The sequence below is a fragment of the Falco naumanni genome, chromosome 4 (genome assembly GCF_017639655.2).
Source record: "Falco naumanni isolate bFalNau1 chromosome 4, bFalNau1.pat, whole genome shotgun sequence".
Taxonomy (NCBI): domain Eukaryota; kingdom Metazoa; phylum Chordata; class Aves; order Falconiformes; family Falconidae; genus Falco; species Falco naumanni.
This window is the reverse complement of record NC_054057.1, coordinates 39,207,549-39,222,569: the sequence shown is the minus strand read 5'-3', so window position 1 is coordinate 39,222,569 and position 15,021 is coordinate 39,207,549. Positions and strand designations below refer to the sequence as shown.

Genomic DNA, 15,021 nt, shown 5'->3' with positions numbered 1-15,021 from the left:
AGAAATCGTTGAAAATAATATATTTCATTTGTCTTGATGTAGATTTTGAGATACTATAGGAACAGCATGTAGACTTTTGTGGTAAGAATATTTTTGTTAAGAAGGGATGTTATTTTGCTGATTTTGGCATAGAATTCTTACTAAACTCAAATAAGTTCCTGATATACACTTTGATGTATTTTCTTTAGTATTTTTTACTATAATTGGGATCTTAGTCTTTAATACTTACTGTGAGAACATTGCCAATAGTGTAATCATCAGTTAAGACCAAGGTAGTTCCATACCAGAAGGCCAGTGCATATGATGCATATATCAGTAAGAAAGCAGCACCTATAGAAATATTAGCTGTAATAGCCTTTTTTATTCCAATCCGCTTAGCATCTTCTAAATTTTTATGGTATCTGGAAGAAAGAAGTTCAAAATAGACTCAGATTTGTACCATGGCACACAGCACCAAAAATTCTGTGGATGAATTATAAAAAGAACATTCACGTAGTACAAGTTATATAAAATATATAACCCTAAGAATGTACAAAGGTAAGCCTGGTAGTCAGGCACACCTAAAAAAGCCAACATCAGTCAATCTGGTATATAGAAAAGAAAAGGGCATCATAGTTCAGGGACTGGCATTCAAGTTCCTTAAATAACCTGCAGGTCAGTGAACTTTTATTGCAAACCATTCACGACAGGTTTTGAGATTATAATTGTTAGCTTAAGACAAAAGGTTAAAATATGTCAATAGAATCATGTTTTACAATATAGTGGAAATAGAGATATTATTTATTAGTACCTTTACAACAACTACTGAATAATCAGATTACAAAGGATACCATCACCTCTTCTCATGGCAGGGCCTTTTTATTTTTTTTTGTCTAAAGCTCTCACCGTGTGATGTTTAAAGTGGTTTGTACGGTTTCAGAGCAGAGACAATTTATCAACTTCTTTAGTCACTTTCTAGAAAAATAACTACTTGTCTTTCAACATCTAGGGAAAGTTACAATAGCCTGTAACAGACCACTTCCTATTACCTCAAAATGCAGGAAGCACAAGACTTGCTTGTTTTGACAGACTTTCAACAGTAGATACAAGAAAATTTCAAAGCATCTGAAGAGAGTACTTTCAAATCAGCTGATGAAAGCAAACATTACTCTTACCTTTTAATTTCTTTTGCCTGTCCTCCAAAAGCTATTACAGTACGGACTGCTGCCAGAACTTCCTCTGCAACAGCACCTGCTTTTGCATATGCAGCTTGTTCTTTGTCAGTGAAAGCAGAGAGAACCTAATACAGGATCAAATATTTTGACTTAAAAACCAGAATGAGCTCAAGCACTTCATAATGGCTTTTATCACAGTTAACTTTCTTCCTTTATGAATGCAGAATGTTCAATATCAAAATCCTTTATTACATTATTGATTCAATCAACTAATTCAACATCACCCATTCTCAACAACTAAGGGCTGAATTTTTCACTCTGCTTTCATCCAGTGCATGAGATTAGATGACTATCCATACTGAGCTGGTGTGATTCTCCTCAAGCAAATCTCAGCTCATTCTCATCTCTGTCTACCTTAGCCAGTGGGCTCGATAGTTTACATTAATTGGCCACATTCCATGAAGACTCTTAGCCAGCAGACATTTGTAGCACATGCTTCTCTACTCCTACCCTTTTTGAGATACACTCACTCCAGGCAGAGAAGGCTTATATGATCTTCAAAATACAAGGGAAAACACACTATAAAAATCTGAAGGCTTCCAAACAACAAATGTAAATCGCTCCAATCCCATGGTAATTTCGTACTTCTCTCACTTACGTCTGTCTAAACCGGGGGTCCTCAAACTTTTTAACCAGGGGGCCGGCACGCGGATGCAGTGGCAGGCAGCCATCTGTGGCTGCTTCGTTTCCCCCCCCCAACCCCCGGCGGGGGGGGTCTGTAAATACCGAGGGCCGGATTGAGGGCCCTGGGGGGTCATATCTGGCCCACGGGCTGTAGTTTGAAGACCCCTGGTCTAAAACGTCTTACCAAATCTGTTAACAACTCTGAAAAGAAACTCTGTGTCTAAGACCAAGACTTGGTCTAATTTGTTCACTTATTTTTCAGGAGGTGTAATTATTCCTTTCAACAGAATAAGTACTCAAGTGGATGAAGGTTAACAGTTTCAGACTAGAAATGTTTATTAGAATCCAATTTATTGGATTCTAATCCAATATTATTAGAATCCAATAATACATGGATTCTACTCATGTATCTTGCTTCCTTTTCTATATAGAAGTATGCTATATTGGCAGAAACCGCTTCAAATCAAACAAGTCTGTCCGATCTGTGGGAATTATAATATTCAAACTACACGAGGGTACTTATGTACAGTTCATCTAAAAGCTTATGTACATAGATGTTGTTTAAAGCTATAATTGTTCTAAGCAATACATTCTAACAGTACAAATTACAGATACATAGTTTATTTCATTATCACTCATTAATGTAAAACCTGACACTGCATATATGTTAACTTACTTTTGCCCAGATGGCTGCTGAAAGTCCCAGGACAGGACTGACTGCTAGTATTACAAGGGTTAATTTCCATCCTCTTATGAGACCAACAATAAATCCTGTTACAAATGTTGTTATTGCTTGAACAAGCAATCCAATTTTGTCACCTATTCCTTCATTAATCTTGGAGACATCACTGAAAAACAAATTGCATCCAGACAGGAAGGAAAATGTAGAAAGCACAAGAAACTTTTTCAGTTTTGTTACGTGGTCATCTGTGTAGAGGACAATCTTTATTATTAATTACTTCCAGACAACAATTTTCTTCAAGATAAAGTACTATAAAGTGTGGTCAAGGAAATTTTCATATTTCTTGTGAAAATGTAATGTTATGAAGCTGTTCTTGCCAGAAAAGACTGAAATTCTACCTACAGTTTAAAGTTACTTTCACTTTGTTAATTCCAAATTTTTGGTCTGTTTGGAAACTGTGGGACATCTGGAAAGGAAAGATAAAGCTTTTAATGTAGAGAAAGAGAAAGGAATAGCTTATCATGCAGTTATTCACACCACTGGGGTCACTCGGCACTTAATTCAGTTCTCAGTGTGCACAGAAATGAACTGTGTTTTCCTGGGGATAATCTTACAGGCTGCACTTTATTCATCCTCAGAGTTCAAAGGAACTTATCAAAATGCTTTTCTGATATCCCTGTGACAGTCCAGTGTCAGAAGTATTAGAAGTTCAGTCTCTGAGACTCTCCATAAGAAAACTCAAAAACTTCATTTGACAATGAAATAATTCAATTTAATTTCATAGTGAAATTTCATTTCACAATTAAATAATTCAATTTTAAAATAAAATTTAAAAAATGTTAAGTCATACACACTTAATAAAGTACAATAATACTGGGAAAGGCATAGTATACTTACTCTAGAAGACGAGTATTAAGTTCTCCTACATCATTTACATCAAACCATCCAATTTCCTGTCTCATAATTGCATGAAAAAAAATTTTTCTAATTTTTTTTATTTGCCGGCCTGCTGCTATGGTCCAAAATGAAGTTTGGATATAAGCAGCAACAAGAACACCAGCTGCTATTGCAGAATAGTAGTACGCATATCTGAAAAAGAAAAAAAGGCAAAATTATCTGCAATTGGTTTTAATTACCTTGCTACTTCATATTTAGCTTGATGCTCACTTCTGTTTCAGCCCTGAGTTACAGTTTGTATGCTTATACCAGAGTTTACACTTCTCTGTAAAACTTGCCAACTTTTCTATGTGTAGTATTTAACACCAGTCTTCAAATAGGCAATAAAGGAAACAAAGCTATTGTTAGACAGGAATTACTTTTTGGTTTTGTCAACATAACATATATTTTCTCATAAGTTTATTTTAGATCTATATTTCAGATATAATACCCTTTTCACTTAAGTGTCATTTCCAAATACTCCACAACATTTTTGTTTTAACACATTTAGACAGACATAACCATATATATACCTATATCATACACACACTTACATCATACAACATGCCTGCCTATACAAATATATTATGCATGGACGCTTTAAATATTTCCCAATTTGAGAATACAGGATAACTATATATAATTGCAAGTAAATGCCATTAGATCAAAAATTATTTTGCTCTCTATTTTGCTTATAACTGATATTTTACTGTTAAATTAATTCAGCTCTGTGCTATGAGCAGGGTGTCAAATCAAAACAAAAGAGTGTGTGAACCACTGTATTTTTCAAATGGGATCTGAATTTGAGCCATAGCTTTAAACTGCTCAAACAATCTAATCAGAATTAACATCAGAATGAGTTACAGGTGAACTTAAACCAGAACTAAACCAGAAGCATGTAACTGAACTGATGCCCTGTTTGTAAAACATGACCAAAGCCAGTGGCTAAATATTTGTGGTGTATATTACAAGTAATTGTAAGACTGCTACATTTATATAAAAGTAAATAATTAGCAAAATGCTTTAAAACTCTAAGGACTTTCATTCACATAGTAAATTATGCATACAGATTCTTTAGAACTGTAGCATGAAACTTCACAGGAGCAAATTGCAGAAATCTGTGTGCAAATGCTCTGCTCAAAAAAGGAGAGAATGGCTTTATAGATGAAACTTTTCAAATTTTAATTCATTCTTTTTTGTGGCTAAGATACCATACAGTTTAGTCAGGGACTTTGGAACTACAGTCATTATGAAATGAACTTTATCTAAACTGTTTAATAAAAATGAGTTAATGCCTAACTGAATGCTGGTTAGCTGAATATTGACCTTGATCATCTTCAGCTCCATTAAAACTGTACAAAGAAACTACCAAATTAAACCTAAGAACACTGCTTCAAAATTCAGCAGTAATTACTTCAGACAATTACTTTATGATGTTATATCACTTCAAAGAATTGTTTTATGCCTGGACTTTGTTTCATGAGAAACTGTATCAAAAGGGATTGACATCTTTGCCAGATTCCACATTGATGAAATATATTCTATAAGTTCACTGCTGAAACTTAACAGACAGTAAATGCTCACTGCATTATAAAATAATGTTTCTTTTTCTTTTAAGAAATAGTTAGCTTTTAGGCAAACTGGTTTGAGTAACAAACACAACTAAGTCCATGTGTATAGTTCAGTACTTCAACACACCTGTGTGAGAACTTTGTCCTTGTAAACAGTTTTTGTTATTATTTGAGCTGCTGACAACTGTTCTTAGAGAATCAAGGAGTGACTACAAACAGTTTCTTCAAACCAGTGAACACACTAACTTAAGGCTTTACCTAGAAACCTTAGAAAAGTGAACGTATTCCTGTACTGCTAATAAGTAATACATGCCTCATTCAACAATTTGTTTCTAAAGAGAAACTTGGGCTGGTTTTTACTAATATTCGTACTTTCAGAGTTCCTCTCTCTAAAAGACAAGGTGGCATGCATGAAGTTTGTGGTTGATCCTGGCTAGATGCCAGGTGCTCACCAAAGACGCTCTATCACTCCTCTTCCTCAGCTGGACAGGGGAGAGAAAAATATAGCAAAAAGTTCATGGGTTGAGATAAGGACAGGGAGAAATCATTCACCAATTATGTCATGGGCAAAACAGACTCAACTTTGGTAATAAATTATTTTCCCCATCAAATAAGAGTAAAATAATAAGAAATAAAATCAAATCTTAAAAAGACCTTCCCCCCACCCCTCCCTTCTTCCTGGGCTAACTTTACTTCTAATTTCTCTACCTCGTCCCCCTCAGTAGAGTAGGGCAACAGGGTATGGGGGTTGCAGCCAGTTTTGCTGTAGTTGTTTCTGCTGCTCCTTCTTCCGCAGGGGGGACTCCTCACACTCTTTCCCTACTCCAGCAGGGGGTCTCTTCCACAGGAGACAGTTCTCCATGAACTTCTCCAGCATGAATCTTTCTTATGGGCTGCAGTTCTTTATGAACTGCTCCAGCGTGGGTCCTTTACCCAGAGTCCTTCAGGAACAGACTGCTCCAGTGTAAGTCCCTCACTGGGTCAAAAGGTCCTCCAGCAAACCCGCTCCAGTGTGGGCTTCTCTCTCTCCAGAGGTTCACAGGCTCTCTGCAAGGTCACAGCCTTCTTCAGGCATCCAGCTGCTCTGATGTGGAATTCTCCACGGGCTACAGGTGGGTGTCTGCTCCACCATGGACCTCCCTGGGCTGAGGGGCACAGCCTGCCTCACCGTGGGCTTCACTATGGGCTGCAATGGAATCTCTGCTCCAGCACCTGGAGCTCCTCCTGCCTCCTTCTGCACTGACCTGGTGTCTGCAGAGTTGTTCTCTCATGTAACTTTCCCCCCCTTCTAACGTATGTTACCACAGAGGCACTACCACTTTTGCTGGTCAGCTCGGCCTTAGCCAGCAAAGGGTCCATCATGGACCTCCCTCACACAGACCATCACTTAGGGTTGTGAGAACAGGCAGTTCTCAACATTTAGATGTTGATGTCGATCTATATTCACATTTACGTTTCCTTTGTGTCAGCTTGTCTGTTTTCCAGTACCCTTTGTTCTTCAAGCAGTAGTGACTCCTAGACAATAGCCCACTGAGGACAATGGGAGTATTCCTACAGGTTTTAGTTGGGATGATGTGATGAGAGTTCAGAGATTAAAAGAACTCCAAACCATTAATCAAAAATTGCTCTCATTGGTTGTTGGTCTAAAAGACTTATGAATGACACATTGATTTACACACTACTCTTATGCTATAAGGGTCAGTAATACCTTGTGTAATTCTAGTACATCCTGCTCTTAAAATACAGTTTAGATATGCTTGAGTAGAAAAAAGAAAATATGTTGATTTTAAAACTGTCATTACTTTCACTTCAAGGCAGAAATGAAAATGCTAACACAAATATCTTTAAAATTGAGAGAAATTAATAAAAGCAAGTGACAGTTTTAAAAGCAATCCAACCATAAGATCAGTTACTAGAAAGGGTTAATTAGGCAGGTTGAAATATAAGGAGTAATTAACTGCTATAAGGAAACTAAATCAGGTATTTTTTACATTTGCAAGAATAACAGAACACTCAAATTTAAATGATCTAATTTTACATATTAACAGAAATTGCTGTTTATATGAGACTTTATAAAAATATATGCTGGAGACTAAGATCTTAGTGAATTTCAGAAAAGGTATTCCATAATTGCATATGTAATAAGAACAAGTATTTTTAAAGTTCCCTTAGAATAAATATAAGACAGACTTTAAAAAAGTTGTGCAACTAGGCATGACAACCCATGCATGAATTATTTTGTTCTGCAATTTTGCCTTCAAATTTGCTTTTAAACCACTGGGCACAAGTAAATTTTGCTGAAGGTATGTATGCATTATTTGCATTCATGTCAGAGACTAACTGACAGAAATCTGGGAGCAAGAAGCTGTGTGTCATACTCTCTTGTAAAACATAATTGCCAATTCCCTGCCAGTTCATTGTCCTTACATGCAAATTCTTCATTTCTCAGTAACAACCTTTTCCTAACTAGCTCTTGCTCATTTATTTTAGGATAAATAACTTTTTTATTAGAAACTTAACTACTTAATCTAAATGATCTATAAGTTTACAGTCCACTGTTACCAGAGATGAAATGCACTTCAATACAAAGCAGCAAGAGTTACTACAGCAAATCTCTTATCTCCTCCTCCTTACAAAAGACAATTGCCTTGAGGACCACATCAGCATTCCTGACATGTCAGATGTTTTTCACTACCCAATGAGGAACAGACTTCAGCCTGAAGAAGCCAAAGTGGTAGAAGAAATTGCACATGAACTTTAGACATCCTGCATAAACCAAGTCTATGGGCAGTGGCTAATAAAGCCCCTTCACAAAACACATCTATTGGCAGCTGATGTTTCTGCTTATATGACCTTTTCTTTATGAAGCTTTGCAGCAGAAGAACCTACTGACTACTGCCCTCTGTCATTGCCAGCTCTAGAGTGCTAGATTTAAGGTTGCTTATAATCTAACTCCATATTTTCTGTAGTCCAGATAATTTAATTAAACTTGATGCTTCGGCAGCAAAGCGGGTACTATCTGGCAACTATACCTCTACTTTTTGTCAGTAAATAGGTCATAGTTCAAGGAACTGGTGGATGATAATCAATATAAATTTTTAGCATAACAATTACTGTTTATAAACTCAGAGGAAGAGAAAGAAGAAGTAAGGAAAAGCAGATGGCATTGTGTCACAGAGCACCCCTGAAAAGGGGATGGGAACGGTGAGAGCAAGAGATTACAGGAAGTTGTTGGGAATGGCTATGGATGTTCAAGAATCCTCCAGTGCCTCCAATAATCCCACGCACAAATCTTCAGTTGCATACATTACTCAAACAACCATTGTTTTTATCTTGTTTAAAGTATGCAAAACATCTGTGGGAGAAGAACAGCTTGACTAGAAAAGTGTGTCTACATTTAAAAAAGAAGTGGAAATACCAATTTCTAATTACCGTGTCATATCTTCTTCCAGCTTGCCAAGAATATTTAAAGAGGAATTTTCTGCAGAAATGTTTCCTTAGAAAGAAAGAGTAAATGCTTTTAATAGAGCAAGTTTTAACAAATTTGTTTTCCTACATGCTGTTCAGCAACTTTTGGAGTTGCTACATCTCGTTTTGAATCAAGCTCATTTTAATGAAAGGAGGAATGTGATGATTTCAAACTTCTACCTATTCAAAAACAACAATTACACTAATATGAGGTTAGTCATAACTCCACTGACTGCAAAACTATATTGGTGTAACTTGAGATTAAAAGGTATTCCTGACCATTAATTAAATGCTCAGTTGGGCTTTTTCTTTTTTGAAAATATAGGGCATTTGTATAATGCCAAAACCCTCTAAAAATACAGGCCTAGACATTGACATCAAATCAGTAACTGTAGATAGCTTAACTTGTTATGAAAAAACTGGCTATAATGTTCGTGTTGGCCCTAAAATTTTACTGCCCCAAAGACAAATGTCTTGAGAAGGCTACAGGTGCAGCATTTTGCATTTGCACCGTCAAAATCTGATAAAGTTACTGTACTTAGGAAGGAGTGAATCATAAATTACTTATTCTGATAAAGGCCTGTATTTCTGTCTTCTAGCAGAAGAGCTAAAACGGATGCAGGACAGAAAATAATCATATCTTATTTTTTCTGTATCATCATAGACTTATTAAAATGTTTAGTAAAATCTTATTAGATAATATTTCAGGCAACAAACCTGTTCACAAGTTTAACATCTAATGTGTGATGTTCACAGGACAACGTAATCTGGTCTAATTGTGAGTTGGTACAAAAGTGACGGTATCACTCCTCCCTGTTGTTTCCAGCAGTGCATGCCTGCCCTCCTTTGTGTTTGATTTCATACTGCTGATTCGGCAGTTCAACAAATTGATCCAAGAGAAAATTACTACTTTCATTTTTGGTAGCAAATTTTCTGTTGAATCTACTTACTGATCTGATTCATCTAGTGAACTATAATTGTCAGATTTGATGCAAGGGAATCTACAGGAACTCACACTGAGGAGATGGAAAACTAGCCTTTTTGTATTATCACAACCACAGCAGTTGTTGGATGTGCACTGGAATCGATAATTTGAAAAAAATTTTAAAAATAAAACCTATTAATGCAGAAACTAAGAATTAGGAGGAAGAAAAATTCCATAGTGCATCTCTATTACAACAAACACAAGAACTGCTAATTTGCATTATAGTATAGTAGCAGGTTAGGGTTTCTTATATCCATACGTCCCTCTCAAGATGCTTGAATCTCCCCGACTTTTTTCCAAATATGAGCCATTATTCTCTTCATAGCAGATATGTTCTTACCTGGAACATTTGAGTCTCCAGAAGCAACAAAGCTATCAGTCATATCACCAAAAATTACCATTGCAATAGGGAGACTGCTTCCATGGGCTATTGCCAGGAGAGTGCCTAGAGTCATTAGCAATTTATCTGACCAACTGGAGTATCGAAACTGTGAGTGAGAAATTAGTTCTGTGTTATTAGAATGTTAATATAATGTTACGTTTATGAAGTCAAGAAAAGCTATCAGGTGTACACCTAGTGTTACAAAACTACAACCTTGCTTAGAAAATAGGTTTACAAAACAAATAAAATGTACAGGAATAAATCCTTCTAATAAAAACACTTTTATACTATAAAGTCCCAAAACCAGAGAAGTATACTATTTTAATGCATCAATATCTGCACCTGAGTAAGAAAGGCCATATGAAAACAAGGTGTAAGAAATTTGCCTTTAAGTTTGCCGTTTAAAGTTCAAATTATAAGAAATTTAAGTGGTGTTGTGATAATTAAGGCAATTATAACTTTTACTGTAAATTCATTATTATGCAGTTAGAAAAACTGTTCCTAATGTATCATAGACATTATCAAAACATTGAAATTCTAAACATCTCTTGCCATAATTTTTGAGCTCATATGTTACAAAATCATTGGCTTTATTCTGTACTGTAAAATACTAAGTTTACTGTTTTAAATTATACTGGTATAATGTAACTGCACAGGTGCAAACAGGTATAGCAAAGCACAGAAACTGGGCATTAGCCAGCATCATGGGCTATAGTTTTATTTCTGTTATTTGCCATATCATTGCTGCACATTATGCACACTAAACCTACAAAATGTAAAACATTTAAGGATTACTAAAAAAGGACGTAGGATTTACTTTGATTAAGCATTAACAGATTGTCTTTCTTAAAATCTACAAAAATTAATTTTTTTCTGGAATTTAAAGTACTTTTTAGCACACAATTTTTAATCATGTTTCATCAGTACTATGGAATTACCCTTTACTGTTGACTCACATGACCGAATATGATTAATGGGGCTAATTTGTGTGATTAGTATCTGACTCAGGTAATTTAGAGGACAAGACCACACATAATCTTAGGTATAGAGATGCCCTTTTCATTGCATTGAGAGAAATGACTGAACATGGAAATCCCTACCTTTCACAAACAAAAATCTAGTACAGGTGTGTTTACCATGACAACTTCCTAAAGAAAGACTCCTAAGAAACCATATCAGTAATAACAGTTTCTTCAATAAAACTCCATCCACAAAAATAACTGCTTGATTGCTATACTATATCCAACATTCTGTAGTATCAAAGTATTTGGTAGAGACAAGACCGTATATGCAGTACTCTAACATAATTTTAACCATTTTTTGTTTACACTTTGAAATGCACATGCATGTATATATGTGCACACGTACAGAGAATAAATCTTACCAGTGTGAATGGGCTGACCATCTTAGCATTTTCCACTTTCTTCTTCTTCTTCTTTTCCTTGCTTAAAAGGTAAGATAGTATTTCTGTGAAATATTGTTACTTTTAAAATATACTAAAACTAAATGCAATATGTTAATGAAATTCAATTAAAATCTAATTATTAAATAATTTTACAGGAAACAATTTTGTTTAAAACTTATGTGATTTATTGAGCATTTTTAGGATGTTTTTATTTAAACCTCCAAGTATATAAATAGCATCAGCCCCCGACTGCTGTAAATATAAGTCAAGCTTTTCCCAGTTCACCCCTCTCAAGGGTGAAACACCACTTCCAAGGGCTGGTAGTTCCATTATCGTATCAGGGAAGTTGTGAACTGATGCAATATATAGCTTTTAAAAAGGGAAAGAGGAAGATAACTTACAAATCAAAATTTGGCACATAGGGGATGAGGAATATATAAAATGTTCAAGGTATGTAAAATACTGATTCCCTGCCATACTTTCTTTACATACAAAATTTTTAGCTGTTGATGTAGCTGTACCCAAGATGTTCATTCCAACATCATTTCTGTCATATTTTAAAATTGTTTTTCAATAAACTGTAGTCAACACTGTGGACATTTAGTCTTTAAAAGAAAAAGCTAAAAAATCCTTCTGTACCAAATGAATATGTCAATCAATGCTATTCTCAAGCTGATACAAAGCTTTCTGTTATTAGGCTTTCCTGATAAAATAAATTAAAAAAAAAAAAAAAAATAAAATCTAAAGGAAGATAATGTAATTTTATAAGCTTCAATACAGAACATGTTTACAATGTTGAAGAGTACTTACGGTTTGTCTTCAGATTCCTGACCCTGGCTGGATGCAGTGATCTCATTACTATTTCCATCTGCAGCATACTGCTTCTTTTCATCTTCAGAATGCATTTTAAATTTATTCAAGATAACTGCCTGCAAAATAACACTTGACCAAGAAATATACAACCATTAAGCCAAGGACAGTAATCTCAATGAACATTTGTACGAAAGAAGAATATAGAAACTTATTACAATCAATAAAGTTGTTAATGCCATACATTGCAAATGAATCCTTGCAATGGGCAAATATAAATATGTTGAAACAAGTCGAGGTGTTTTGAGTTTGTTTACAAGTATCTATATTTTGTATTTGTATCTGTCTGATAATTGTTGGTCTTTCATTTAGTTTCATTTTAATGATACAAGCATCCTATTTTCTGCAGTTCAGTACAGATTTATAAAGTAAGTGAGAAACAATGTTTATTTAAAGGAATATACAGTTATTTGGAATTTTCCTGATTTTAGTTATCAGTGAATGTTATAAATCATCTCTGATTTTTAAAAAAAGTTTATTGACATACCGTGAAGGTTGTTCTTGGTTTGCATCTAGTCCTCTGAAAAATTATTCAAAAATCAGCAGAATTAATATGGTTAAGGACACGCAGCATGATTGGACTTTGCTCTTCTTACGTAAACCAGAGATGATCAACAGCTTTCTCTTGTTTTTTTTTCCCCACTCCCATTGCCTTGCCTACTTTGAAAAGCAAAGCGTATGCACTTTGGACTCTGCTTCCCTTTTTCTAAAGGGAATATTTAGCAAAGTCCTTAAATACACTCTCATTTCATTATCACTCAGGAACACAGCCTGAATAGTCTATTCTTCTACCAGGAAAAGTTCCCCTTACCCACTGTTGGCTTAATCATGCCCCTGAAAACTCCTAGGAATTCCTCTTTACCTTATTAGAGATGGTGCTGAATGCTCCAGGTAACTGTTACACTTGAGGATGAATCCATTCTTGAATACATAGTGAAAATGAAAACAAACAATACAAAAGGAGTGTTTTATTCTTTTGCTTCTTTTCCCTTCTTCTAAGTCTAATCCAGAAAAAAATGACCCATCTAGCCTGAAAGAAAACAAGATTTTTCTGTAGTGCATACTGTTTCTCATTTGACTAGCTGCAGAACAGCAACATGAATTTCAGACTCAGTTTAGGAATGGTTTGGAAATACCTATGGTTAGCAGAAATCTGCTCAGTTAGTACCCTTCTGATTTTTTAATGTATGTTCAGATTCTAAACTGAAACGGACCATTTATTTTATTGTGGAATGCATTGTTTTTTTCAGTATGTGTAGGCATTACTTCAACGAAAATAGTAACAAATAATTTAAAACATTTAAAAGAAAGTAATTGCACTTAACTGTTATTTCAATGTAAATAGTAAACTATATACATTCAACACTTTTACAGATGTAAAATCTATGAAAAGTTAAATAAAAAACCTTGTCCTAGAAGCCAAGTAGATTTATATGATTTTCTCTGTAGGTCTTCTACCACTTTGCTCTTACAAAACTTACTTAATCTGATAATTAGCCAGAAGAGATAATTTTTGTCCCTTTTAGTCATGCACGTCTGTAATCTCAAAATTTTGCCAAACTGAGTATTTTACAATGTTTTGGAATACAGAGTCTTATCAGAGCGAGGATTACTTTAGAAACTGTAGCTTACCATTGTCAGTCAGCCAAAATATAAAGGGTTAGTAAATATAAGTATTATCTGCTTATGAAAAGTGGTCCTGAGATATTTAAATAGACTTCTGTTCAGAGCAGTTAATCGGGATACTTTTGGGTTTTAACTTGTGTGCCTAAGTGCTTTGCTGAACTTGACCTTAATGGACTGATCCAATTATTTCAGTGGGACATGAACAAAGTTGAATAACAGATTCTAGAGAATAGTCAGTTAATTTAAAAAAATAAAAGAGTATATGCAGGTCTTTCACAACTGTTTCAGCTTAAAGGGAAAATGGACAAAACTGCAGGATCTGTCCCAAGATTCTGTTATCTCATTGAAATGTCTTAATGCTATTAGAGCACCACCATGATAAGAAAGTTAAATAGAAATAAATCAGAATAGCAATTCGTACCAGAGTTTCTGCATAAAATGCAAAGAAAAGAGTTTTACTGCCAGTTTTATCACACTAGGAGCAGAACCAACCAAACTGATATTAAAAAAGTGGGGAAACTGGGAAATTACAGTATTTTGCACCTACTTAAGCAAGCTACAAAATTCTGTTATTTCTGTATAGCTTCTGTACTTTGAGTTTCCAGTGATAAAGCTTCACAGTTGCACAGAACTGAAGTTGATTTGCATTGCATGTCTACTTCTGGCTGCATTCTTTCCTCTGATAAAATGGAAGAAAAGGTAACCTGGGCACCAATATTTTTCACTTGTACCCCCAGGGTTTCATAATAGTCCTCCTCGATTCTGCCCAGGTTCTGGCTTGTGGTGTCATTCATGCCCATGTGAAAGAGTGGCAGTGGACAGTAGTCTGGGCTCTTGACCAATTGTGGCACCCTCACAGCAACATCTTGGACCTTAGCTCCCAGAAGGCAGCATACCTCATGATTCCCTGTCAGGCTGGTAGATGGGCATTAACAGAGCCCCTTAACAGAGTCACCCACTACAAGGCACTTTTTTTTTTTTTGTTATCCACCGTGTGCAGCTGGTACAGTTTCTCCTTGTAGGCCTTGCTCATGGGTTAAAGTTGTTAGAGCTTCCTATCTGGTTTTAGTTGTGATGCTGGTGGGTGGAGACTGAAGAAGAGTCCTGCTTTTGTGGGTCACCGGGATCCAAGGTGCCTCGTTCTCTGTGGTGTCCACTACAGAAGCATTGTTCCAAAACCATCTATTTCTGTCTCAGCTCCTCTAGTACTATGCAGCCTTTCAACTGTTACCTGCAACTCTGCCACCTGATGTAGCAG

General features: G+C 35.5%; 1 protein-coding gene across 3 annotated transcripts in view; it reads right to left on the bottom strand.

Moving 5' to 3' along the window:
• The window catches only part of ABCB1 (ATP binding cassette subfamily B member 1), a 43,967-nt gene extending 30,826 nt beyond the window's left edge, over window positions 1-13,141 (bottom strand). The window contains exons 1-10 of one of the 3 annotated variants that reach the window (XM_040591180.1): window positions 13,000-13,140; window positions 12,625-12,657; window positions 12,078-12,209; window positions 11,247-11,307; window positions 9,821-9,968; window positions 8,460-8,523; window positions 3,418-3,609; window positions 2,515-2,686; window positions 1,155-1,279; window positions 230-401 (exon numbers count right to left, since the gene is read on the bottom strand). In XM_040591180.1, the coding sequence (XP_040447114.1) occupies window positions 230-401; window positions 1,155-1,279; window positions 2,515-2,686; window positions 3,418-3,609; window positions 8,460-8,523; window positions 9,821-9,968; window positions 11,247-11,307; window positions 12,078-12,172 (1,029 nt within the window). In that variant the 5' untranslated portion in view covers window positions 12,173-12,209; window positions 12,625-12,657; window positions 13,000-13,140. Of the gene's footprint in view, window positions 1-229; window positions 402-1,154; window positions 1,280-2,514; window positions 2,687-3,417; window positions 3,610-8,459; window positions 8,524-9,820; window positions 9,969-11,246; window positions 11,308-12,077; window positions 12,210-12,624; window positions 12,732-12,999 lie in introns of those variants that run through there. The other 2 variants (XM_040591181.1, XM_040591182.1) reach the window with 2 other exon arrangements.
• Between the last annotated feature and the right edge of the window lie 1,880 nt (window positions 13,142-15,021).